The sequence below is a fragment of the Lepeophtheirus salmonis genome, chromosome 10 (assembly GCF_016086655.4).
Source record: "Lepeophtheirus salmonis chromosome 10, UVic_Lsal_1.4, whole genome shotgun sequence".
In the NCBI taxonomy this organism is placed as follows: Eukaryota; Metazoa; Arthropoda; class Copepoda; order Siphonostomatoida; family Caligidae; genus Lepeophtheirus; species Lepeophtheirus salmonis.
Genome location: NC_052140.2, coordinates 435,125 through 460,691, shown reverse-complemented (window position 1 = coordinate 460,691; position 25,567 = coordinate 435,125). Strand labels below are relative to the sequence as shown.

At 33.1% G+C, this 25,567-nt stretch overlaps 3 protein-coding genes across 5 annotated transcripts; 1 reads left to right on the top strand and 2 right to left on the bottom strand.

Annotated features, from left to right (window-relative positions):
* Window positions 1-418: 418 nt before the first annotated feature.
* LOC121125112 (kelch-like protein 3) lies at window positions 419-3,396 on the bottom strand. Its single transcript, XM_040720224.2, has 3 exons — window positions 2,061-3,396; window positions 990-1,992; window positions 419-921 (listed from the first exon to the last, which is right to left on the bottom strand). Exons 1-3 carry the CDS (start codon window positions 2,578-2,580, stop codon window positions 528-530), a joined length of 1,917 nt encoding a protein of 638 aa, XP_040576158.1. The 5' UTR covers window positions 2,581-3,396; the 3' UTR covers window positions 419-527.
* A 240-nt stretch (window positions 3,397-3,636) lies between these two features.
* On the bottom strand, window positions 3,637-6,259 carry LOC121125113 (mitochondrial tRNA methylthiotransferase CDK5RAP1). Of its 3 annotated transcripts, none has more exons than XM_040720225.2 (5): window positions 5,934-6,259; window positions 5,554-5,851; window positions 4,454-5,467; window positions 4,244-4,393; window positions 3,637-3,953 (listed from the first exon to the last, which is right to left on the bottom strand). In XM_040720225.2, exons 2-5 carry the CDS (start codon window positions 5,818-5,820, stop codon window positions 3,729-3,731), a joined length of 1,656 nt encoding a protein of 551 aa, XP_040576159.1. In that variant the 5' UTR covers window positions 5,821-5,851; window positions 5,934-6,259; the 3' UTR covers window positions 3,637-3,728. The 3 variants fall into 3 exon arrangements, with proteins under 3 accessions (XP_040576159.1, XP_040576160.1, XP_071747644.1); XM_040720226.2 differs by having other exon boundaries at window positions 5,554-5,839; window positions 5,934-6,074; XM_071891543.1 differs by lacking the exon at window positions 5,934-6,259 and having other exon boundaries at window positions 5,554-5,933.
* Window positions 6,260-18,450: 12,191 nt separating this feature from the next.
* Window positions 18,451-25,331, top strand: LOC121125127 (phosphatidylcholine:ceramide cholinephosphotransferase 1). The gene is made up of 5 exons (XM_040720243.2): window positions 18,451-19,174; window positions 22,052-22,134; window positions 23,448-23,632; window positions 24,550-24,651; window positions 24,713-25,331. Exons 1-5 carry the CDS (start codon window positions 18,776-18,778, stop codon window positions 25,078-25,080), a joined length of 1,137 nt encoding a protein of 378 aa, XP_040576177.1. The 5' UTR covers window positions 18,451-18,775; the 3' UTR covers window positions 25,081-25,331.
* The last annotated feature ends 236 nt before the right edge of the window (window positions 25,332-25,567 follow it).

Genomic DNA, 25,567 nt, shown 5'->3' with positions numbered 1-25,567 from the left:
AATACGGAACAAGTATCATAGAGGGGCAAGATGAAATAATTTAGCAACTTTTCTACATAAATCTGGATCCCAGTTAGGGGGGGGGGTAGAAGGTTATATACGTGTAAGGAGGCGATAACCCTAAGCAATCCTTCCTCAGGTACCCTCCTTGACACATGAATGACGTGGATAACTAAAAATCCTGATGACGATTTTAAAAACCAGTCACAAAGGTTAGAATGTTGTAAAAATTTGACATATATTTATATTCAGGGCCATAACCAGGAGTTTTCTTTGTAGGAGGATCTTTACAATAATGAACATTATTAATATCAATGTTTTACAAATTATATTTCTAGACAGAAAAGTTTCTTTTTGAACAAGTTTGGGAAAAAAAGTTAAATGTACTCGTTAATAAAATAATTAACAAGAAAGGATATTTTAGAACTTGGATAAATATATTTATATAGGTAGGTATTGTCACTGATGATATCAATATGAGCTAAAAGATGGTTGACAAATTATATAAAATAAATATGGTTATACATCTAATAGTCAGCAGGCTTATCTATAACACAAAAACCAGTGTAGGATCTCCCCAATATAAGATTTGCATCTAATACAGTCCACGAATCATTTTTAGGATTGTAATACTCCATGGAGCGGAGGTTAGAAGTGCCATCATCTCCACCCACTACATATAATAACCCATTATAGGTAACAACACCCGCATTTCGACGACAATGATTCATGTCTGCAATCGACGTCCACGTTTGTGCTTCTTCACAGTATCGTTCTACACTCTTTCGAACAAAAGGGCCATCGTGGCCACCAATAGCATATAATAAGTCATCAAGAACACCAACTCCGGCTCCTGATCGGCGAGCAGACATATCTCTAACACTGCTCCAGTAATTCTTTTCTGGATGATAGACTTCAACACTGCATAAGTTATTAATGAGAAATAAATAATATTTGACTGTAAATGTGTTAAGTTAGGAAATGCTTACCTCGAAAGACATTGTCGACTATTTCCATCATAACCTCCAACTGCATATATCAATCCATTTAAAACACCAACACCAACACTACTCCTTCTTGTTGACATGCATGCAATACTTCTCCAAACACTTGGTTGAGGAGCGGATGAGGATAAATCTAATACTTCTGCTGTGTTTAGTCCCGAACTTCCATCGAATCCCCCTACGGCGTAAATTCGATCATTTAAAACTGCAACACCTAAAGTAGATCTTCTTGATTCCATCGTTGGTGCTGGCCTCCAAGTATCAGATCCAATATCAAATTCCTCAACCGATTTAACTCTTAAACTGCCATTAAATCCTCCAACACCATAGACTTTACCTTTAACTACCGCTACTCCACAACGACATCGCCGACTGATCATCTCCGATAAGAATAACCATTTCCCTAATTTAAAATCGAAGCACTCCACAGAACGGACAGCTTTAGGTGCCTGTCCCCCAATGGCTAAAAGAACCTTGGGTAATCCTGCTGGTTCGCGAGGTCTAAGACGAGGATTTTCCTCATCTAAAGTGAGATGAAAGGATTTCAAAGAACTCAAAGAACTATCGACAGGTGATGAGAGATTATATAGATGATATTTGAGTGCTTCAATAATAAAGTCTTTGCATTCAGAACTATCTTTGACTAATCGACTCTCTTCGACTTTAGACAATAAATAGAAGGGATCTAATAGAGGTAAACGAACATGTTCTATTAACTTGGAAAGATATTCACAACGTTTGTCTAAATCGTGATTCACCCAAGCAAGAACACTCTCTAATATTTTTTCCTCTCCAGATACTGTAATTGTATTACTGGAAATTAATGGGATAATCATTTTTGGATCCTCCAAACAGAGAAATTCTTCGGAATCTAATACTTCTGTAAAGTGTCCTTCAATATATTTGTGCGTTGACTCCACTAAATCAATACAACCATGAATATCGGCAAAACGATTGATTCCGAGGCAATTACTGGGATGCAACTGACCTGCAAATGGAATATTCATTAAATAAATATTTAAAATTTTGTATGAAATCTATAAAATATCAATGTACCTAAGAGAAATTCACAGCAGAAATCTCTGACGTCCGTCAATTGAAGAACATTGGCAGCAGGTAACAGAGATTGAACATTTTCCTCGTCAACAGTTATTTCCGAGGTGTACACGTAGTCCACCAGCATTTCCAAAGACTCTGGACTCACCAACTCAATCTTAATCACTTGATTGGATTCTCCTTCATCCCAACGTGAGTCAAACATGGCTCGAAAGTAAGGAGATCGAGCACTCAAAACAGCCTTGTGCGCACGAATGGGTTTTAAATTGCTATTAGTCCCCTCAGAGACGGATATAAGTTGAACATCCGTGAGGTTAGAGGAGTTTCTCATAGAATTAAGGGATTCCAAGATTTTCCAAGCATGATGAATGTCCTTGAATCGCCTTTTATTGGGCTCTTCGTCCGTTTGTGAAGGAGGAGAGAGTCCGCCCTCCGTTGGACGAAGGCGCAATTGCTGGTCCTCTGGGTAATGGCGTTGATCCTCCTCATCCTCCTCTGCTTCTAAAAAAGGATCCGACATTTTTAGGAATTAATCATTATCAGTGCTCACAAAAACATATTTCCACTTTTGTTGTAACTTCTAATTCATCCAGAAGTGCTTTACAATTTTGTCCATACGTCATATTTTCTCTTTCCATCTCGAAATGGGAAACAGCGAAACCGGAAAGTTGAAATATAATCCTCGCAACCTTTTCATAATAGGCGAAACGATACTTATTATTTTATTGGAGTAGGTAGGAGAGGGATCTCGACTTTTTCGAACAATGAAGATCTTGAAAATAGATAGAAGGTCTCATTATGTAAAGGTGGTTCCTCTCTTACGTAGAATTAAGATCTGTGAGCTGGCCACGGAGGTAAACGTTTCTCATTCATTGGCTAGTACACATCAGTCATCAAATAATATATGACGGCTCTCTTACGTATTTATTATGAACCATGACAGTTTAGTTACTTTCAACGATACCTTGTACGGGAGTCGTAGTGTTCAATTCCGTCTCTTCTCAAAAATAATATATACTTCGCGTCACTCCAATATACTTCACTCGGAGAAGTTATTTACTTATTATGAAAAGGTTGCGATGATTGAATTTCAACTTTTAGCTTATGCGGCCTCCAAAATCGAGATAAAAAGAACAAATATGACGTACGGGCAAAATTTTTATCCTTACCCAAATAAATATCGGGTTATCAGGTGTGCCTTGTTAAATTATAGCTAAAATCAAATCCATACATAATATTATCCTCTCAGCACAATACAAACAATAATCGATCAACCCTTCATCTCATTGACGTATACAACATTTTATGTTCATAATTATTTAAGAATATCTATTTTGACGATCAATCAGACTAGAAATATAAAGAGAGAAACGAATAAAAAAGAGAAATTATAGATTCCAAAGGGAAATAGTATACGAATCAACTCTACTTTTTTGTGTATCACGCTATTATACATCAATCCAGAATTGATGTTACGTAACAGGCACAATTACAATATTCATTGTATCAATGCAAACATTAATCAACATTTGAACATTCGTAAAGATAAATAATTGTTAAGATCTGTATCCGAGTATTTAATAACAGATTAATACTACTATTTATTTAGAAAAGAAGATGATAATATATTATAAAATGGTGTTGGATCCTAGATTATATTATAATTAATTAATTATTATATCCAATTTGAAATGGTTTCAATGCACTTGAACAGCTTGACATTAGTTTCAAAGAAGTGGGTTCCTTGATTATACCTTTTAAGGTAGCGGAATTTGAGTGCGTAATGTGCACAGTGCAATAGTCTCCTGGCTTTAAGTTGAAATCCTTGGGGAAAATCACTTTGTTGTTCCCATCAGCTCTTCCTTGAAAATCATTGGGCGATCTTTTACTATCCTAGACATATAAGTTAATTTAAAATAATAAATATATTATATACACATATGTAATTATCAGTTTAGGTTTTATGGCAGGATACTCCTTATATTTTAAAATATCAAAAAAAAAAAATCAAAATTCTCCATTTAAAAAAAAATAATTCAATTGTTCCTTTTAAAAAAATATATATATATTATTACAATTAATGCAAAAGAATCTAAGAAGACCCTACACATTTTTCTTTGACAATACCCCTTATATTCTAAAACCAGGACTAATAATTATTGATATAACAACATTTAATATACCCCTTCAATCAAAACACATTGCTCACTATTCAAAAGCTTCTCATTGAGTTGCCGAGACATTGTTTTTTCGAGTTCATATAGTTCTAAAAACCTTTTCTTCTTGAGTTCTTCGGGCACATTGTCATCCAGCTTACGATGAGCATTGGTTTTCTGAAATGATGTGTATGATCAATTATTATGATCTTATAAAGAAGAAAGTAAGCGACTCACCTCTCTCAGACTATATGGGAAAACAAACATCTTATTATACTGAACGCGATGGATCAAATCAATGGTCTCCTGGAAATCCTCATCGCTTTCACCACAAAAACCCGCTATAAAATCTGAAGAAAGAGTTACTGAAGGGATTTGTGATCGAATTTCTTGAACAAGAGACAAATAGGATTCCTTTGTATAGCCTCGCCTCATAGATTCTAGAACTGTATTACTCCCAGCTTGAGCTGGAAGATGAATATGCTTACAGATATTTGATCGTTCTGATATCAATTGTAGAACAGGTTGGGGAAAGTCTTTAGGATGAGGAGAAGTAAAACGTATTCTAACTTCTGGATCGATTCTCGATACTTGATCTAATAAATCAGCAAATCGGGCTCCACCTAACTTAGGTTTGTAAACAGTCTTAAAAGATGTTGAGGATCTTGCATCTGCGGAGACAAAATGAGATGCCTCTGTAGTATCTCTGTATGAATTTACATTTTGACCTAATAAAGTAATTTCCTTCACTCCTTTACCAGAAAGATTACGAACCTCGTCAAGGATTGAGGAGATGGGTCGGGATCTTTCTCTTCCTCGCGTAAAAGGGACAATACAATAGCTGCACATGTTGTCACAGCCTCTCTGAATAGATACAAAGGCTGTAACCGCATCTGCATTTAATTGAACGGGGAGAACATCTGCATAAGTTTCATCTCTTGACAAAATAACATTAATAGCCGATTGATCAGTCATCATGGATACATTTAAGAGACGAGGTAAATCCTTATATGCATCTGGACCCGCTACAACGTCGGCAAGAGGAGGATCTTGGAAGAACTTCTCCTTAAGTCTCTCAGCCATACATCCCAAAATACCGATTTTAAGCTGCCCTTGTAGTCTTCTTTTGTCTCGCGATAAATTTTTAAGTTTCCTCCATACTTTATTCTCAGCGCCCTCACGAATAGAACATGTTACAAGAAGATGAATTTGCGCATCTGCTGGATCACGGGTAAACTTGTAACCATATTTCTGAAGAAATTAAGAAATGAGGTAGATAATAAGGACTTTGCTGGATAACTGATATGATCAATGATAATAAATGATTTGATACCCACTAAAAGTACAGATTGAACAACTTCAGCATCGCTCACATTCATCTGACAGCCCTTAACATCCAGAAATACTCGTCTACCTCCACCATCCAAGTCGATTTCATTGATATATGGGACAGGTGTAGCTTTAGTCGGTATTTGATCACTATGTTTAGGATTAAGAAGGAAATGCTCAAGACCAAGGCCATCATTCGGTATACTCTTCCTTTTACTTCCTCGAGTAAAGGATTGGAAAATCGGTCGACGTATGCATCCAAAAATTCGCTCCATCAATCACAAGGCAACTTTACTATTTATTATACTAATTAGTAATTAATTATTAAGTATCTACAATCTAGACAAGTATATTTAATATTTTTGATTTTACGATTTGAGATACTTACAGCATGAATGTTTGTTTATTTATTTTGAATATGGATGTTGTGATGACGTCACTAGATTGTTTTTAATAAGATGTAAAATTAAAAACATTAAATTAATTTCGATCCTCAATTATAATTCATGTCTATTCATTGGCAAGAACAAACAAAAGCAAGCTAATATGATTTATACTATGACTATAAAAAAACGAGAAATTGTTAGATTTTATTTGAAAGGGGTCATATCGGAGACAATATAACTCTTGGGTATCTTAACTCCTACCACAAATTTGTCTATGAAATAAAAAAAAACATTGGGATTTTCTCCTTTGCTTCATTTTTGTTCAACCTTTTTTTATGTTGACGCACTGCATATGAAAAAAATATTTATCTATGAGTTCTACTAATATCTGGAGTGAACCAAAGGTCAATCACTAAACCTAATGTAGGGGATGTCTATTTTTTATGGTTAAAAACCTAATTGACTTTTTACAATATTACTCCATTTATATTTCAACATCATCACAAAAACTATGTGAAGTCACGTTCTATAATTAATATATCTTCCACCAAGACTACATTTTTGAACTGAAATGAAAATGTTTTTGATGAAAGGATCATGATTAATAATATAAATATTACATGAGACAGTATTACGTCCGTTCCATTTTCATTTCATTACTGAAAATTATTATTAATTTGCTTTATATAATAATAGCATAATTAGTAGTGTAGTTGTAAAAATACATTCTATCTGTGATAAATGTGAAAAGGTAATAATTACCTTTTCACCTTCACACTAAGATGTAGCTAGTTTAATGGTTTCATATTTGCTCATCTTGTTGAGGTTAATTGAAATTATTAACTTTGGTTTTTACATTATTATTTTGCTACTTTCTTCTAATACACCATGGATTTCTCAACTGTTTAGAAATTCATGAATACACTTATAATTTCTTTAAGTAATAATCATTGAAATGCTTCAATAGAAAATTAAATTTTAGGAAGTAAATCCGGGAAAGTATTTTTGTTAGAAGATGTTCCCCATCATTTTGTAAGCAGTAATTGAATTGCTCTTATTTTCAATATGAAAACAAAAAACCATTTTTATTTAAAATAAAATTATATATATATTCATATAAATGAATATCTTAGAATCACCCCTTCAAGGATACTTGGTAAATATGCTATAAGGCAAAATTAATTCATAATATTCAGTGAAAAAATGACAATGGCAAGTTTTTTTAATCAAAAACATTTTTATTTCATTTCAAAAATGTTGTCTTGGTGGAAGATATATTAATTGAAGCACATGACTTCACATATATTTACGGATGCTGTTAAAATATAAATGAAGTAATATTGAAGAAAGTCAATTAGGTTTTTGCCATTTGATTTTTAACCATAAGAAATACACACCCCCGAAGTGAGGCTAAGTGATTCACCCTTGGTTATCTCCAGATATTAATAAAACTTACTGACAGAGCAGTAGATCTGAAACTGTGGAACTCTTTTTTGTTTGATGCAGTTGAGGGAGAATTGACTAAATTTGCAATCTTGACAAAGAAATATAATCATTGTCTTGTTTTTGTTTTTTGTTTTTTAAAGTCATCAAGATATATACACAATGTAAAAAGTATGAGAACCACTGTTCTAGAACAAAGATCATCCTTGCCAGCATAAGAATAAACGAAAAAGCTATTATTAAAATATTAGTATACTCCAAGGTTAATAGAAATACAAGGTTACACCAAGGTTAATAGAAATACAAGGTTAGACCACCATGTAATTGGGCATGCTAGAATTTTTAATCTGATGTATTGTACCAACTGCTGGGCAGGAAAAGCATATTTTGACAAAACACGCAATTACTCATCTACTATAACGTCTATTTTAAAACCTTGGTGGAAGTCAAACATCAGTCGTACATGTGTTATGGTCGTATAACCTTGTATTTTTATTAACCTTGGGTTAGACCATCATGTAATCGGGCTTGCTAGAATTTTCAATTTGATGTATCGTACCGACTGCTGGGAAAGATAGGCAGATTTTGACAAAGCAGGCAACCACTCATAGTCTATGACGTCACTGTTGCTAGAATTTTCAATTTAATGTATCATACCGACTGCTGGTCAAGAAAAACATATTTTGAGAAAACACGCAACCAGGCCCGGTTCCAGAACAGAATACCTTGGGGTGTATCTGAGATTACTGGGGGTGCACTAGTACTATAATAAAACCAGCTACCCAGCTTCAGTTCAGACTTCGCTTTTTTACACACATGCCTTTCTTCCATAGACAAGCACTTCTGCGTAGCTCTACTGACATGCTGGGGCAACAAACAATTACTATACTTAAAGGAGGGTATCATATCATGTATTGTGATGTGGAGAACATTTCAGTTACAACATTAGCTTATTGATAACTTAGATAGCTTTGAATATCAGATAGATTTTTGATATGTGTGAAGTGTAAAAAAGAAGAGAATTATACACTAAAAAAACATGTGACTGCAATTCCAAAAAAAAAATTATTTTGTATAAATTGGGGCAGGATATTTGACATAAAAAACAATTGTACATTACAACTTAAAAATAAAACAGATTTTAGTTGAACCAGGAAATAACACTTTCAGACTTTGAACTTTGTCCAAAAATTAATGAGTATAATTCTTAAGTTTATATAACAGTAAATAAATACAATCAAAAGAAGTATGGGTTCTTATCAACATAGTACAGTAATAAAATAAGCTGTTGTTGACATATATGAACAAATAAATTTAGAATGTCATTCAAACTGTAACAACTACCAGTATGCAGACATCAGGCTTTCAGCAGACATTTTCTCAAACTGTCCCAGGTTCCAAGACCCAAGTCTTGATACACTTTATCCACCATGGAACACGTGATCCTTGTTAGACGAGAAGAGCTGCAGCCTCCTTGAAGCTGTGCTGAATCTTCTCAGTAGCGTCTCTTTCCAATCTCCAGTTAACTTCTTAGTGAGGTCCTTCTCCACATCTCCAATCTGGATGAGACAGGCTTTTCTTTTGTGGAGCCTGCTCCTTCTGTGTTCCCTTTTTTGAGAGTTGAAAGGGAATTTTCACATGATGCAGTTGACGTACCGAAAGTAAGCCTCAGCTTGAATGTTTTTAGCATAGTAGGAATTGCTACTAGAGGCTCACAGTATCGTATCAAAATATTCTATGTAGTACAGTTTTAATTTGATTTGACCATTTCGTCCTGCAGAAACTACTGTGCAACATCAAACTCAGCTTCCTTCATCTCTGTACCTGTTAGGTCAAGCCTGTCCACCGTTGCTCAAGCAACCTCTTTAACTTCTCTCTCATGTACACTGCAGCCAGTGTAGGTTTCTTGAAGTACATATGGAGTGAGCTGCATACACTGAAAAAATTTTAATATGCGAAATCAGAAACATGGCGTGCACCACAACCAAATGCAACTGATGATTAAGCAGTACACGTATGGCACCTCTCTCTGTCATTATTCCTCCACAATTTTCTGCATCCCTCCGTGTACTCCAGACATGACACTTGCTCCATCGCAACATTGACTGAGCGCCTTCGCTGTATTTACCCAATGTCTCTCAACTGTGCCAAAAACAGCTGAGTCAGAGACTTGGTATCACATTGTTTGGTAGTAAGCATTGAGACAAGTAGCTCCCTTACATTGTTGCTCGTGTCCATGCAGTGAAGCCCTATGGACATATTTTCGCAGCCAGAGGCATCTTTGGTGACATCAACCTTTAATGTGTACCAATGTGTATCTTTCACATTTCCTCTGTGATGATTGTACTCATGATTTGAATAATTTCATTTTTGTAAGTGATGTGATGTGTATGAGGCACTCGGAGTGATGATGCTAAAATCCTGGAAAGTTCCTTGTCCTTTTTAAGGGTTAGTCCATCAATGCAAGAAAAATGTAAATTGCCACCTAACCTCTTGCATCCAAAGCATCATCTGAGCGACGAAAATGCAGCTTGTTTAAAGCTATAAATTGAATGATAAAGTGAACAGTCAAAGTGATGAGGATGCTCATATCTCAACGGTATTCAATGGACATTGTCACAAGTTTCACTACAATTTGTTTTATGTGCAAGTATTTTATTATTTTTATCATATTTATAAAATAAATATTTTTTATGGTATTTTTTATTTTTAATTTAGGGTGCAAACAATTTTTTTGTAGGTGCTATGCATGCTTATGCATCCCTGTTGGAACCAGTCCTGCACGCAGCCACGTCAATATTAAAAATATTTAATTGGTAGAAGTCAAACATCAGTCGTACACGCGTTATGGTATAACTTTGTATCTCTATGGACCATGAGTCTACTCTATATTCTCTATGACAACGTTTCTCAAACTTTTTTCATTTATTCAGAGTATCTTTCAAAATTGCATAAAATCTCTAGGCATTTGAGTGTATTATATGATTAAAAATGACACTGCATAGCTTAAATGCAAATGGCCTACACATAATATTTTTAATTCACATTTTACTAATATTCAATTGTTTAGCCTTACTTGTAGCATGGAATATAATTCGTTGCTTGTATCTAGTGGTGTGTCAGTCTTTTTTTTAGGATTGAAGACTGCAGTCCCGTCCAGTTCAGTCTCGATCTGCTCCAGTTCAGTCCTGCATATTAGTCCTAAAACTTATAAAATTCGGTCCTTGCTGACGTCAATCAACTTTATGACTTCCTTGTTTAATCAGTTCTAGAACAGACAGTCTCAAGGACCGGTCCTAAGAATTGACTGGACTGGACCGAATAAATAAGGACTGACACAACTTTACTTCTACATATCTATCCAAGTGACCTTTGGTGCTGACTCAGAGCTGGTGGACTGCTCTGTCTCGACGACGTGGGTTAAGACACTATCTAAGAAACAGGGATCCAGGTCGACCAAGGAGTAACGTGGAGGAAATAAGACTAGGTATGATTTATAAGGAATAAATGACGTAAATATATTGGGACATAGTACATACTACTCTGACATACTGTACAATGCGGATCTCAGCCTATTTATACCATGAGATCAAACAGTACTTTAAATATACATATTAAATAATAAGAAGAAGAAGAGTGGGCAGGAGAGAAGGTCCTTTTATCCTTGGTGCATACATAGCATGGACAAAGGCTTGCATGACTCATTAGTCATGGGGTAAGCTGGAGTCTCAATTCAAAAGTCCGTGATTTCCAGTTCTTGTGGGGTTTTTCTTTATATTCTTTGCTCTTTGTAAAATCAAATGTATTTTCGTGGTTAAATGATAAAACAATAAGCTGTGCCCTAAACTTATGCTAACCACGCTGTGTTATCAATAGTGGGTACTTCAGACAGATTATTATGGTTAATTTTTTATATTTACTTATCTAAAACGGTTTTAAATTTAAATTATTTCATAGGCAAAAAGAATGTATGCAAATATATTTATCTTCTTAATAAACCAGTGTATCTGTATGAATTTAAAAAAAACAGTCACAGAGTATTTAGTGCTCACTACTATATATAATCTACCAACATACTGTTAAAAAAAAAGAGAGTATGATATTATAGAGGGATCCCTGTATAAAAATGAATGAAATCTTGAAGGGGTTTAGCTCAACTCATATTAAAAAGGAAGTAGGTTATCAAATTAAATGAATGTTTTCTCTTATTATGATGAAACGAGCTTTTATTAATATTTTTTTATTCTTGAGGAAAAAACGATATTCCAAGTATTGAGTGAGTAGCTACGTGTGGGAGTACACATGAAGTTGATAATATTGTAGAGAAAAACGCGCGCAAGGAGAAAGGGGAGAAAAAAGCATATGGTATCATTGTTTAAAATACTGATGTGACTATCATCTGCCTGATTTATTATGATTTTTGAGGGTATAACGAAAGTATTTATTAGCAAAATGTTTAATGAAGATATACTACGTATAATTGACTTAGTCGTTTTTTTATCCGTTACAGTAGATTTGAAAACGTCACACTCCATGAAATTGTAATTCATTATGAACCTTATTCTGAGAATAATAGCTAATAAAACGACAAAGTAGAGTATCCCGAAATATATTTGAAGTTCCAGATTTAAAAAAGAAGGCTTTGTTACTGTCAGATAGTACAAAATTCAGAGTTTCATTTCGAAATTAATAAATATTTTATACTTTTTACTGATAACTTGATCGTCATTTGGTGTGGATGACTTAAAACATTTTTATATGTATTTTTATAAATGACATCAGTGCCAACATCCTCCATTAATTTAATGATGGTTCCTCGGGAAGAGATAGGTTTACCCGTATATTTCACCATAATTTTTTTTGATGATTAGCAATGGATAAGTGTATATAGTTGCAATAAGCATCTTTGTGAGGTCAGAGTTAAAGTCTGACTTGATGTATTCATCATTAACTTGATTTTTTAGATGAATATCCATGCTCTTGATATGAGATGAGGATAATGAGTGGCGTGTAATTCTTGACAGGGGATTAAAGGCACATTTATATCGACAAATCCGACAAACCATCTGTTTCTCATCCGGTAAGTATTTTCCAAATTCCTGGGCCTCCATTTTCATAAATCCAGACAGAAGGCGACGTTATTTTAGGCATTTTATTCAGTTCTCTTTCGACTATCACCATCTAATATTATATTAATATTGAATAATAAAGGCGGGAATGATAACGTTCATGATTGATAGAAGAAGATATATATTATTTAATGAATGATGCCATAAGTATTTCTTCTCTTCTCCTCGCACGCTTGTCTATTCTTACCAAAATTATCACCCTTAGTCATGATAAACGGAAACTAACACCAAGGATTCGTTGGGGAGTTATTTTCTTTATTATTAAAGTAGACTTGTATGTGCGTCGACGCATAGTAAATCCAGCCCATGCCGGGCACTTCCCTTAGTAAAAAAGATGTCAGATTTTTTTATGGACTTTTTAAATTAAATGTCAAAATACGATTTTTTTTTTTTTTGTGCAAAACCCTATGAATGCAATATAATTATTCCACTCCTTGATCTGCCTGACGATCTTTCTTTAAAGATTATAAATTTTATTTCATCAAACAGCCTTTTTTAAACACTTGAATTTTATTTATTAGTTTTATGGCTTCTTTTTTTTTAAAAAAATTTTCTTTTTCTTAAATGACCATTTTTTAGAGTAGGAATTTTAATTTGTTTTCCTTTAATGACTAGTTTTAGAAAATTAACTTTTTAATTAAATTTATTGAATTTATCTTATTTTTTCTTAATTTCGTGAAACGGAACTTGACAAAACTTTATTTAAGATAATGGGTTGTTTTTTTGTGGAGCATCGGGCAAAATAGAACTATGCCTCATTGCCCTATAGAACCTTCTCAATTGTCAGTATAGTTGGTTGTTGAGTCTTTAGGTCGATTTTTGGTAGAGTTTCGGGCGATGAAGAAAAGTAGAACTATGAAATCATACTCCATAAAAACCACGAAATCCGATACAGACAATAGGGAAGGATCCATAGGACCATAAGGCATAGTTTTACTTTGCACGTTGCTCCGGGTGTAGTGTGGGATTGCTAAAAACCCCTTCCAATTCATCCAAGGAGCCTATCTAATACTAAAAAATAGTTCCAAGTCCTTGGATTGTACGGGGTACTTGGGGGTACCCCTGGATCCTTAATAAACACCGCTAATTCATCCAAGGAACCCATCTAATACGAAAAAAATAGTTTTAATCCCTCAAGTTGCACGGGGTACTTGAGGATACCCCTGAATTCTTAAAAACCACCGCTAATTCCTCCAATAAATCCAAGGAACCCATTTAATGCCAAAAAATAGTTTAAGCACTCGGTTTGCAAATTGAAAACAGCATTTCTTCTGATTTTTATTTATATGTCACATAACTCTTTTTTTTCTTATGAATGCCTACTTGCAAATAACATTATTTGTATTTCAATAGTCATATCAATAATTGTTTTTTCTTTAATTTTGTAATGGGTACATTCAATTTTAAATTACTTTTATGTTTTTCTTTTTGGAAAGGTTAGAGTATTTAACTGATTCCTGTGGAAATAATTAGTCTAATCCTATGAGGAAATAGTAAATAAAATTAAATTCTAGTTATTATTATTTTTTTTAACCAAATATCTGTATTTTATAGATTCCTACATAAAATCATACAATAAATTACACTTGGGCGGTGGTTTTTAAGGATCCCGGGTTACCCTCAAGTACACCGCGCAACCTGAGGGTTTGGAACTATTTTTTGGTATTAGATGGGTTCCTTGGATAAATTTGAAGTGGTTTTTAACAATCCCACACTACCGCCGGGACACGGGCCAATCCGAAGTTGGAGAATATTCAACCATATTCTAAGAGGCCCTACTTTGTTGCAACAATACTACTCACACTTGAAGGTACTCCCTTGGGGGTATGGAACAAACACACATGTTTATATATTTGTGATAAATAATATTAAGTGAATTTATAATGTGTTATTCTTCATCATGAAGTTTGAACAAAATACGGGCAATTTTCCTCCAGGTCAATCATCCACGGGCAATTTTCTCCAGGGCAGTTTTCCTCCCACGTACCTCAGCATATGTACAGCATATTATTATGATTTATGATAATTGACCGTCATGCGGAAAATATTTCCTGCTGGAATGTAAAAATACGAGAAACTGAAAATAATCCTGACAATTTGAAAAAGGTTTTGGGATGAGAGGAGCTTAGCTGTCACAAAGTTTTATTAGATCAGCTGCAAGTAGTGTTATCAGTCCTTTTTCCTCACTCCTTTCAGTTTTTTTATCAGTCCGATCTTTTTTGCCAATCAACGGTCCTAAGGACTGATACATCGTTCTTTCCGTCCTACGGTCCTAGCTATCTTTTTATTTACTTCACTCATAGCTAGGATTGAAGAATATAAGAGCTAAAAAATAATGATTGATAGCTAGAACGTATACATTCTAGTCACACATATCCTACAGGTATCTTGTCTCTTTGGAAGAGGCAATAAATTATGATGTAACTTCAGCGACTCAAATGACGTAAATAGGAGTAACTACGTAATTTCAGCTGTTGTAGTTTCTACAAAAGACCCATAAGTTCATAGGTGCTAGGACTGAAAATTTTTATTAAGATCGGAATGCAGTCTTTTTAGTTTTTTAGACCTATCCAACACTAGCTCAAGCAATCGCGAGCGAAAGGAAATAATTTAAATCCCACTCCGTGTAGTAAGGATATATTGAAAGCTGTATCATTATTATTATTAATATTACTGCAATGCTGATCCTCAATTCTACTCCGAGTCCAAAAAGGAGTTACACTTATAATAACTTATGAGTCATTTTTGGATGAACTACAGGCATTATTTTCAACTGTCTGGAATATGTTGTGATATCTAATGGACAATGGTATTGACTATAGTATAGAACTTTCATTAGTTATGACTTATGAGAAAACCCTCATTGCTACTTTCTGTCTTTTATGAGCACACGCAATAGTTATTACTTCATATTTAGATGTTCCCATCTCAATTATTAAATTGTAATGAAATCAAATAAAAAAATGATGTTCAAGTTGTAACTGCAAAAAGTTGCTCCCGCTTTGTAGGGCATATTTTATACAAGTATAATCATTGATAGTTATACTTACCCAAGGAAGACTATAGATTTCCTTGACCTACCTTAGTTATTATAGAAACTCTTGCACATCATTTCATTCATCCTTAGTAGTGAGAAGAAAAGTTACCTGTGTCCTGTTATTGCTACTTGCAACAGAGTATGGCATGGTCGTTTTTTGTTCCTTCAAAATCATGGAAAATTTAGGTATTGCAATGAGTTGGAATACATTATAATTACATGATCATCTTAAATTAAGTTACATTATATTAATATGACTTAATGTAATATTTGCTGTGTATCAAAACAATAGCAAACTTGAACAAAATTAAGAAAATTATACATATTTCACAGACATTTTTGGATGAACTACAGGCATTATTTTCAACTGTCTGGATGATGTTATGATATCTAATGATATTGACTTTAGTATAGAGCTTTCATTAGTTTTAAGAAACTTTATTCAGCTCCAATATATGGCCTTTCAAATACGTAAATCGATTATTATTCTTTCATTGCTACCAAGAATTTTGGCGACCTTTATCGACGCCTTTGAATGACTAATCTGAATAATTTATTGACGTAAATTGAAAGTAATTAATAGTTAACGAATACAGACTATTTAATCCAAAATCAATTTTTGAGAAATATCCCCCTAACTTTTTTTTTTTTCAAATTGACTGGTCAAATTTCATTTGAAAATTTGGTGGGTCTCAGAATCGCCAAAGCCAAGAAACCGCATACCATTGCCGAGAAGTTGTTGCTACAAACAATAGAAGACATTTTTCGAGTTATGCTTGGAGGTGAATATGCTGACAAATTGAAATCAATATCCTTGTCTAATAACACGGTCACTAGTTACTAGTTAGCTCAAAAAATGATGTGAAGGAGGATCAACTCAACTAATTTTCTATCCTTGGAGTCACCGCAACTTGATAAAAGTTATCAAGGGGTCACAGCACCAGAAAGGTTGGGAACTAGCTGTTCTGACGTTTATTTATTAAAAGGCTGTGTTCAAATCAGATTCAATTTTAGCCTATTTTCCGATGCAAGGGCATATTCTAAGTATTTTAGAAAAAAATCGTATTAGAATCTAATATGCAGAATTGAAGCATAATTTTATGGAGGGGGTGACAATTGTGCCGTGATTATGTAACTTTAACTTAATATTTCATCATTTCATTCCAAAAATGGGCTTGGGACAAAAAACTTGTTGCATTATCATCTGAGGGAGTCAATTTTGTCTAAATTTATTTAGCAGTATTGTTAGACGTCTTTTAATAGAATCTTTCCTAGAATTAGCAACATCTATAAATACTTTATTCTAACAGTAGTTCAAATACTAAATGTCTGGAAAGTCTAGTGGCACTATGGCCATAGTGCCACTATAGTTTAGAAACGTTTCATTGAAGGTTTAAACGTACTCAAAACGTTTTAAACGTGCATGTAGTCTAAACTAAAACCCAGGAACCCAAGATTATACTGAAAAACTCAATATCTAGTGGAAAACCCCAAACACAGGCAGCCCTGCTACAGTCCCGTCCGGTTCAGTCCCGCATATTAGTACTAAAAACTTATAAAATTATGTCCTTAATGACGTAACTCAACTTTATTTATCGGTGTTTTAATCCGTTTCAGTATTTATAGTCCTATGACTGGTCTGAATCATTAAGGACTGACACATCACTACAAACTACCTATGATATTCAAAATCATTTTTGAGAAAAATCCCCTTAACCTCTTTTATGTTGAAGGGCCTCATTTGTAAAATTTTCAAATAGTTAAAACGTGGATCTAATATTATAGATGATATAGAGAGTATAGTGTCGCGTAATGAATGAGTTATCTGTCTTGATCTTTTAAAATATTAGAAAGGACAAGCTGAAATACATATTATAAGGATTTTTATGGACCATACAAAATTCAGATTCAAAGGTTTTTAAAGGGTGCGGGCGCAAAGGATGGATCGAAAGGAAAGAGAGAGTTAAGATATTAATTACTAATTAGTAATTAATAAAAGAGGAAGGAAGAGAGAGAGGGGAAAGAAGAAATCATAGTCAGGGAACACTGAAATGATTAATGAATGAATAGAAATGATATTTTTTCTTGGTGTGCGTTTATTTTGACGGAAGTGCAAAATAAATATCGCAAATTTATAAAGTAAATTTAGTCAATTAAAGCTTTAACATCTCATATCTTGCCCATTTTTATTTTATAATTTAATTTCTTTTAATAAACAATGACATAGAATATATATATTATATCTTTAATTCAATCCGATTTTATATTAAAACACAGATATTTTGTAGAATCGACACTTTAACAACTGAAGATAAAATGGAGCTTATACACAATTCAACCAAATTTTTGGAAAAAAATTAATAGTTGAAGCATTTTTTTTACTTTTTTTGCATGAAATTGGCACTACCCTTTAGAAACAAAATTGTACGTTAGAAATGAAAGAGTTTGATGTAATTTAATTAAAAAAATCTTGACTAGGTTGTTAACTATTTTGCATAACAATTTTTGGAACCATGTTCGTTAGTTAATAAATTGATTTGTTCTCGCTCTTTTGTATAAATTGACTTGGATACATATTGTGTAATAGACTATTGTATGTTGTACAAAATAAATGTGTTTAATTATATAAATTGGGTGAAATTAAAAATTCATTGACAGTGTCATTGAAATGATAATTGCTTAGTGTTTAAACTTTAAAATGAATTAAATACAATTAGAAAATGGGTAAGAAATGAGTTGTTCAAGTTTGAATTGAATTTATTTATTTTATAAATATTTTGAGGAGTTTCTTTTGCACTCCCGTCCATCATAAAAAAGAGCGTGCTACATGTTCATTTAATTTAGTGTTCCCTGTGGTCCTATAGATGTAATAATAAAAAAGAGAGAGGGAAAGGGAAAAGAAAAAGAAACTGTATAGCTGCCTCAGCTGCTGTATGTTTTTTTGTAAAGTATTTAGTAAAGTAAATGAATACCTCGTAGTTGTAGTGTAGTAGTACTATTTCAGAAGAAGAGGAAGACGAATATATAGACTTGACTTTTAATTGGTGGGGAAGAAGACATTTGAGGATTGGTTGGGTTTTAAAAAAATTTAATTAGTAATTTGAGCATATTTTAAGTGGTGTTAGTGTGAATGATCATAGTGACTACTACAAAAATGTGGAGATGATTGATGACATCATATCTCTAGTACTAAATTGGAGAGTCTACAGGAGGGATTAGTACTACGAGTACTGCGATGGCGACTTCCATCAAGATGTCTGATGTGATGAACGGAGAGGAGGACGAGGAGGAGGAAGAAGAAGAGGATTGCTGCTACTACTCTGAGGATGAGGAATATTGTCGTAATCTACTGCGTGACCATTATGGGAATGGCTACGTAGGGGAGAGTTCCATGGATGCTCTCACCCCACGTGAATCCAATTACTACCAGCGCTCCTCCATCCCCATCCCCATTCAAACCCCTCCTCCCACTCGTAGAAAGAAATATCCCAAAGAAATGCGGAAAACACTTGGAGCTTTTCTCTTTATGATTGCCAACTTCATTGCCACAACGACGTCTCTGTCCATTATTCATGAGCAGAGGCCCTTGTATGATCCTCTTCCCGATACGATCCTTGATCGCATTCATTATCAAGTACTAAAAAAACTACATTCCCTTATTCATTACACAAGTCAACACAATTGCACTTTTTAAGTAATCTCTTGAATTCCATTCTAATAGCACTTGACGCTATACTTGTATTTTGTATGCAATCATCCAATCAAAAGTCGTCTCAAACTCATACAAATACTCCCAAAATTCAAATTGAAAATCTCCAAAACTAAATTTGAGCCGCATTTAAACTCATTACATATCAACGCGTCAAGTGCTATTAAAACTGAATATGGAACTTAAAAGATTATTGTTTCTCTAGACTTCAATTTTAGTTCTAAATAGATTATTTTCAATATTTTACTTGTACAAGTGACCCTACTTAAGCCGGATCTCAAGGGACCACCAATAAAATTATTCCACCATAAAATAAATCCTTCATAAAAAAAACCCAATTCACACTAATTCGGAACTTTCATAAATTTCCATTATAAACGAATATCCCTATTAAGTATCTCCGTCTTAAGTGGTTCCACTCTAACTACTCAAATCAAACTAGGTCCTTCACCCTATTAATATGAATATATTAGAGGAAATCATAGATTTTGAAGTAATGTGCTCAAAATTCAAATATTTATCCTACTCTTAAACTTGTAGTATAATCTTGATAAGAGATAAAATAGTATCTTAAAAGATAAACATTATAATTCCCATGAATTTCTCTATAAAATTCTGTAATTTATCAGTAACTAGGACAAATATTTGAATTCTAAATAATCTTTCATTTCAAACACTTAACGTCAAAATCGATTATATCCAAAGTCCAAATCAACTTTACTCCCCTCAAACGGGCCAAATATTTTGCTGGTATATAATATTTATAAGTACCGGTAAATGTATAATCGACTTTGAGGTAAGGTGGCTGGAATTCATGTATTTTCTCCACGCAATTGAGGAGAAAAAATACGGATCATTAATTAAATCTCGTTGAATATTTTTTTGTTTTATAATTAAATGTCACAGAACTCGTTTTCAAATATTATTTTCTAAAAAATAAAATAAAGCATGTACAATATGTGCTACATCAACATCAAAACAATCTTGAACAAAAATCATGCAAAGGAGAAAATAAACATATTTAAGTCAATTTTAGGGCACATAAGTTAAGATACACATGAATTATAGCTATAGTTTCGAACCTTTATTTGATCTAAAAAACTGATATTGTCCCCTTTCAAATAAAGTATATTCATCTCCACATTATTTTATTGTGGCACATAAATTTTATTAATTTAAATGCAATTTGTGACACACTCAAAGGATTAATAATAATAATTTGTTGATATAAATTGACTATAATTCAGTAATCCACACTCAACTATGAGAAAAATCCTTGCTGTTGATTTGATAGGCCACATATATTGTGTACACGTTGAAATACCTGTAGGAGTTTTTATTTCTTTATCTTAAAATGACTTATTTAATTATGATAAGATGACTTATTTAATTATGATAAAATGACTTATTTAATTATGATAAAATGACTTATTTAATTATGATAAAATGACTTATTTAATTATGATAAAATGACTTATTTAATTATGATAAAATGATTCATTTTAATGAACAACTATTACCTGATGCTATTTTTTCATTTTGATCTATTGAAATCACGTACTTATTAAGGTTTTACGACTACTATATCTGCGTACATTTGAATTTGCCTTTGACCACTGAATACTTCCGAGTTTTGAGTCATTTTCATCAAAAAAATTAATTTGGGCTAGCTCACGCCCTGCGAACGCCCCTGTTATTGGATTATCCTCAAGAATTCCACAATAAATACTTCATCTCATTTTTGCTCTACAACTATCTCAGTCAATTGTGAGATTTATATGTATACAATTAAACACATCTGCAAAATAATCATATATGCTCGTATTGAACTTTGACAGATATACCTATAATGTAAGCAATCTGCAGTTAAGTACAAGTTTTATCATATTGAAGTAATTACGTAGCATCAAATGTTACATAAATATATATATATATATTGATCCCCTTTACATTTCGTTAGATTATATTGGAAAACGTATTATATATCTGACTCATATTGTACATAATATCTATAAGTTAAGGTGATTTGTCATATATATATATTATTCAAATCTCTATAGAGAATGATTTGGATTTATAATAATTATAATGGAGCTTTTCCAAAAACTGTATGCAATAATTGAATATTCCAACATGTATGATCCATATATTAATGCTTTAATTTTTGACTATTTTAATACAAATTATTAAAATAAAAGTATTTTGCAGCACATTATAAAGTTCATAAAATACAGTCTATAAATATATATCTCCATAAATGTGGAATTAGTGAATCCTTTTATTCTGACATTTTCTTGTTCTCTGTTAATAAAAGTTTCAAAATTTTAATTAGGTTATTTGAATGTGGTATCACATTATAAACAAAAAATGGGCCGGTTCCTTTCATTTCCAACTACACAAACCTGAAGTGTGCCTGCTCGAAGGACTTCTAGAGATTTATAAATTTTGCAAGTGTTGGGCCGAACTAATTTGATCAACAATTTAAAAAAAACAACAACTTTGGTTTCAATTTTGGTATTGACCTAAATATCTGTCCATATCGATCTAGACATTACCGAAAGAAAAATCGGTCTTGGATCGAGTCTTATCACTACTAGAAAATATATTAATCAACTTTGAGTTCTAATTACAATAAATAGTGTTACCGAGATCTATATTTAATTTTGATGTAATATTATATTATCAACTAATTGTAAGTACATAATTGCATATATTGTTTTCTCTTAATTTCATGACTGCTATCATGATTTTATACCCTCTATGAACTAATGTTTTTCTTAAACAATTATTTTTTCTTTCTAGAAATGGGCTTTGGATGTATCAGAAATTATTTTACAGATCATGACTTTCTCCACAATTGCGCTTCTACTTTTTCATAAATACAGGTAAGTTACCTTAGTTAAATTACACAAGTCAACAAATTCTTGCCCTTGGACTGAAATGATGTGTTCCTGATTGTATAGAAACTTCAAGAAACATAGAAATAGCCTACAAATATTACTCAAGCAACAAATCTTAAATGACTTAACGAAAAACTATGACTTTTATCATTGTAATCAAATATGAGGAGTTTATTTAATTACCGAAGAAAGAGTACATTTTTTGTGTGCTTACAAAGCTTCCATATCAGAAAAAGATACAGTAATAGTTAAAATATTTTTTGGATCTGGAAACACATTACCTAGAAATAATATTTTATGCTCTTTTCATTTATTTAAATCTTTGCGGGGAAAAATATTTCAAAACCATGTAGCTATTTTTAAAAATGTACAGGGGCGGTCCAGATTTTCTTTCTTGGGCTACTTCATCTAATCAGGGAATGTTAATTAAAAGTACCAAGCCAGTACCAGTAATATGGCAATGCTGGATCCTCACGTGGTCGCCTGGCCTGCTAAAGCTTCTTTCGCCGTGTGGCTGAGGTTAATAAGAAAGACGAATCTCATTAGGAATAATTGAATTTCATTAAATATAGTTTTCAAATAATAATAAATCAATATGGTTTTACCCCATCTTGTTCGTTCCTTATAAGCCCTCAAATATTTTCCCAATCTATCTGGACCACCCTGTAATGTTAATAAAATAGGCAGGGGAAAAACCCCAGACATTTCGGGTTATAAATGTCATTTTTATGATTCTGGAGGTAAAAGCAATCAATAACATACCTAGGGCTGTAAATCATAAGATTTCACGGTATATATAAAGAAAGAAGCCGCTAATTCACATGTTCACCCTGAAAATTCGAAGAATGCTTTGGAGGATAGCAGCTTAGTTATCATTACACTTGTTGTGAGAAGCAATGAGATAACGGTAGCAAACACAAATCCTACTCCATATTTAGGAAGGACATTTGGGGAGAACTACCCCCATTTCGATCCTCAATTCTACTCAGAGTCCAACATGGACTTGTAGTTATAACTCCCCAACTGCTCATAAGTATTATTCTCATCATTCATAAGCACTCACTCCTTGTTATAATTTATCTCCTCAAGAATTGATGAATATTGATACTTACTTTTGAAAAGAAGCAGCACTGTTTAGGTTCCCAACCACAACAAAACTCGCACGCTAAAAAATGTTAAAGATTTACAACCCTAAAATGAAAAAAAAAAAAAAGAATTGTCATTTTGTTGACTAATGTTATAATCAGGCTTCGGCCTTATACAAACTTTAATCCTTCTTTATTATAATTTTTGTTTAGGATGATTGTGATGAGAAGAATGTTCTTTATTCTAGGCCTACTTTATGGATATCGTGCTATAACAATGTTTGTCACTATACTCCCTGCCGCCAATCCCTCATATCATTGTGCTCCCAAATTGGTTGATAGTGGTCGAGTCTTGACAGTTAGAGAAGTGATAAAACGTGTATTGAAGATCCTTTCTGGTAATGTTCTTTTCTTTTGTCAGTTCCGGTTTTAGGAAAATGCGGGACACGGTTAGGACAGGTTTTACTGTGAGTGGGGCCAAAGGCACATAAATGTACTGGGCTTCTCTTTTGATTATACTCGAGGTGACATTGATGTTTTTGGGGGTTTTTTTTTTCTTCAAATTGTGTAAATATAATAGTATCATTTTTTCGCTTATGACATATTTTTTTGGAAACTGATTTGATGACCTTTTTTATTAAAAAATGCATTTTTAAGAAACAAGAGAATTTTTTTTTTTACTTTAAAAAAAATTATACTCTGCGAGATACCTATTCTTATAATCAAGGCATTTCCCAATGCCCCCTTAAAAACGGTCCAAGTCCAAGAAAGGTATTATGAGCATTTTACGAGTGTAACATGTAATTTATAATGTTCCAAATTTTGGGTCATAGTTTAGGAAGATAAGACAGGAATTGTTGTTGTGGGTGATTTATTTAGAAGATCAAATCGATCATATGGAGCAACGTATGTCAGTAGACAACGCGCTCGGGAAAAATTATTCATTTGAGCTGAATGTGCGTAGGTTAGATTCACGCTCGGTCCTTGAGAAGGAAATTTACAGAATATAAATTGACTTCAAAGACAATTCCTAGGTCAGATAGAGTAATTGTCATACTATACTGTTTACTTATACTCAATGAGTGCAACTCAATCACACCAATTAAAGAAAAGTATAAATAAATCGATCTTGCCTTTTATTTATTTTTTGAAATATAATTTAAAAACGTATATTTAGATTATAAGTTAGTCATGTTCTAAACCTTAAGGGTGCCTGCAATGTTCTGTGATGCCTTTCCCCCTAAAACCGATACTTCCTTGTTTATTTAAGATTTCCTTATTATAATGACTTCCTTTTTTGTGACTCCCGTAATAGGTTTTGGACTTTCAATTAATGGAAAACATGTTTACTGTGGTGATTACATTTATTCCGGACATACAATGATCGCTGTGCTATGTTACTTAATTATTGCTGAATGTAAGATCTTCTTTATATATCCCTTTGAGATGATGAGAAATGTGATTACTATATTTTCCAGATACGGATCGTCGATGGTATTTATTTCACTACCTAGTTTGGTTGCTCGCCGTTACTGCAATTGTAATGCTTATGTTAGCTCGAGGGCATTATTCAATTGATGTGATCATTGCATATTATATAACAACAAGGCTGTTTTGGCTCTATCATTCCATAGCTTACTTTGACTCGCTCAAACGGTCAAGTCAAGCTTTAGGACCGGATCGTTCTTTCAATCGATTTGAAAAAATTTGGTGGTGGAGATTGCTCTCGTATTTTGAGAGAAATGTACACTCTGGGCCTCTTCCAAACATCTATTCACTTCCTTTTCTTCGGCCTAAGTGGATGTTGGGTCTCTATCGCCGGGTGTCCACTTCTTCGAGTCATTAGTTGTTGTAATGAACTTCTAATCCATTTAAATTATATGAGTACACTAATCCATTGTTAGTTCTATTTATATCTAATTCATACGTCGTTTTTGCTACACACTTGTTTATATCTATGAAGAATCTCTATTTTTGTTATATCTTAAAAAGTTATTTAGTCTTTTAAAAAAAATCATCCCGTTGTTTTAATTATATATAAAAAATGATTAACAATTAGTATAATAATGAAATAAAATGGACTGCATTGACTCTCAAGATCGTTTGTGGTACTCTTTTGATCCTTTCTTGTAGTAGTAGGTGACTATACAAATGAAGAGAATAAAGATTAGGACTAAGAGTAAAACAAGTCCCAGGGAGAGAAGAGCGCATCGTATCGATTCACAGTCTGTGCATCCAATGAAGATGGGGATAAGTCCTGGTTTGCATTCTGACATGTAGCTACGTTTCTTGCGATGTATATTGAATATAGAATTTCGTTCATACCCTAATCC

Bases quoted from the DNA above. Each gene is read 5' to 3' on its own strand.
- LOC121125112 (XM_040720224.2), bottom strand. From the start codon at position 2,580: ATGTCGGATCCTTTTTTAGAAGCAGAGGAGGATGAGGAGGATCAACGC. The intron at 1,993-2,060 runs GTACATTGATAT...TTCCATTTGCAG, and splicing joins CTGCTGTGAATTTCTCTTAG to GTCAGTTGCATCCCAGTAAT. The intron at 922-989 runs GTAAGCATTTCC...TAACTTATGCAG, and splicing joins AGTCGACAATGTCTTTCGAG to TGTTGAAGTCTATCATCCAG.
- LOC121125113 (XM_040720225.2), bottom strand. From the start codon at position 5,820: ATGGAGCGAATTTTTGGATGCATACGTCGACCGATTTTCCAATCCTTT. The intron at 5,468-5,553 runs GTGGGTATCAAA...TAATTTCTTCAG, and splicing joins TTGTTCAATCTGTACTTTTA to AAATATGGTTACAAGTTTAC. The intron at 3,954-4,243 runs GTATATTAAATG...TTATATGTCTAG, and splicing joins AATGTGTTTTGATTGAAGGG to GATAGTAAAAGATCGCCCAA.
- LOC121125127 (XM_040720243.2), top strand. From the start codon at position 18,776: ATGGCGACTTCCATCAAGATGTCTGATGTGATGAACGGAGAGGAGGAC. The intron at 22,135-23,447 runs GTAAGTTACCTT...ATTTTTGTTTAG, and splicing joins CTACTTTTTCATAAATACAG to GATGATTGTGATGAGAAGAA. The intron at 23,633-24,549 runs GTAATGTTCTTT...CTCCCGTAATAG, and splicing joins TGTATTGAAGATCCTTTCTG to GTTTTGGACTTTCAATTAAT.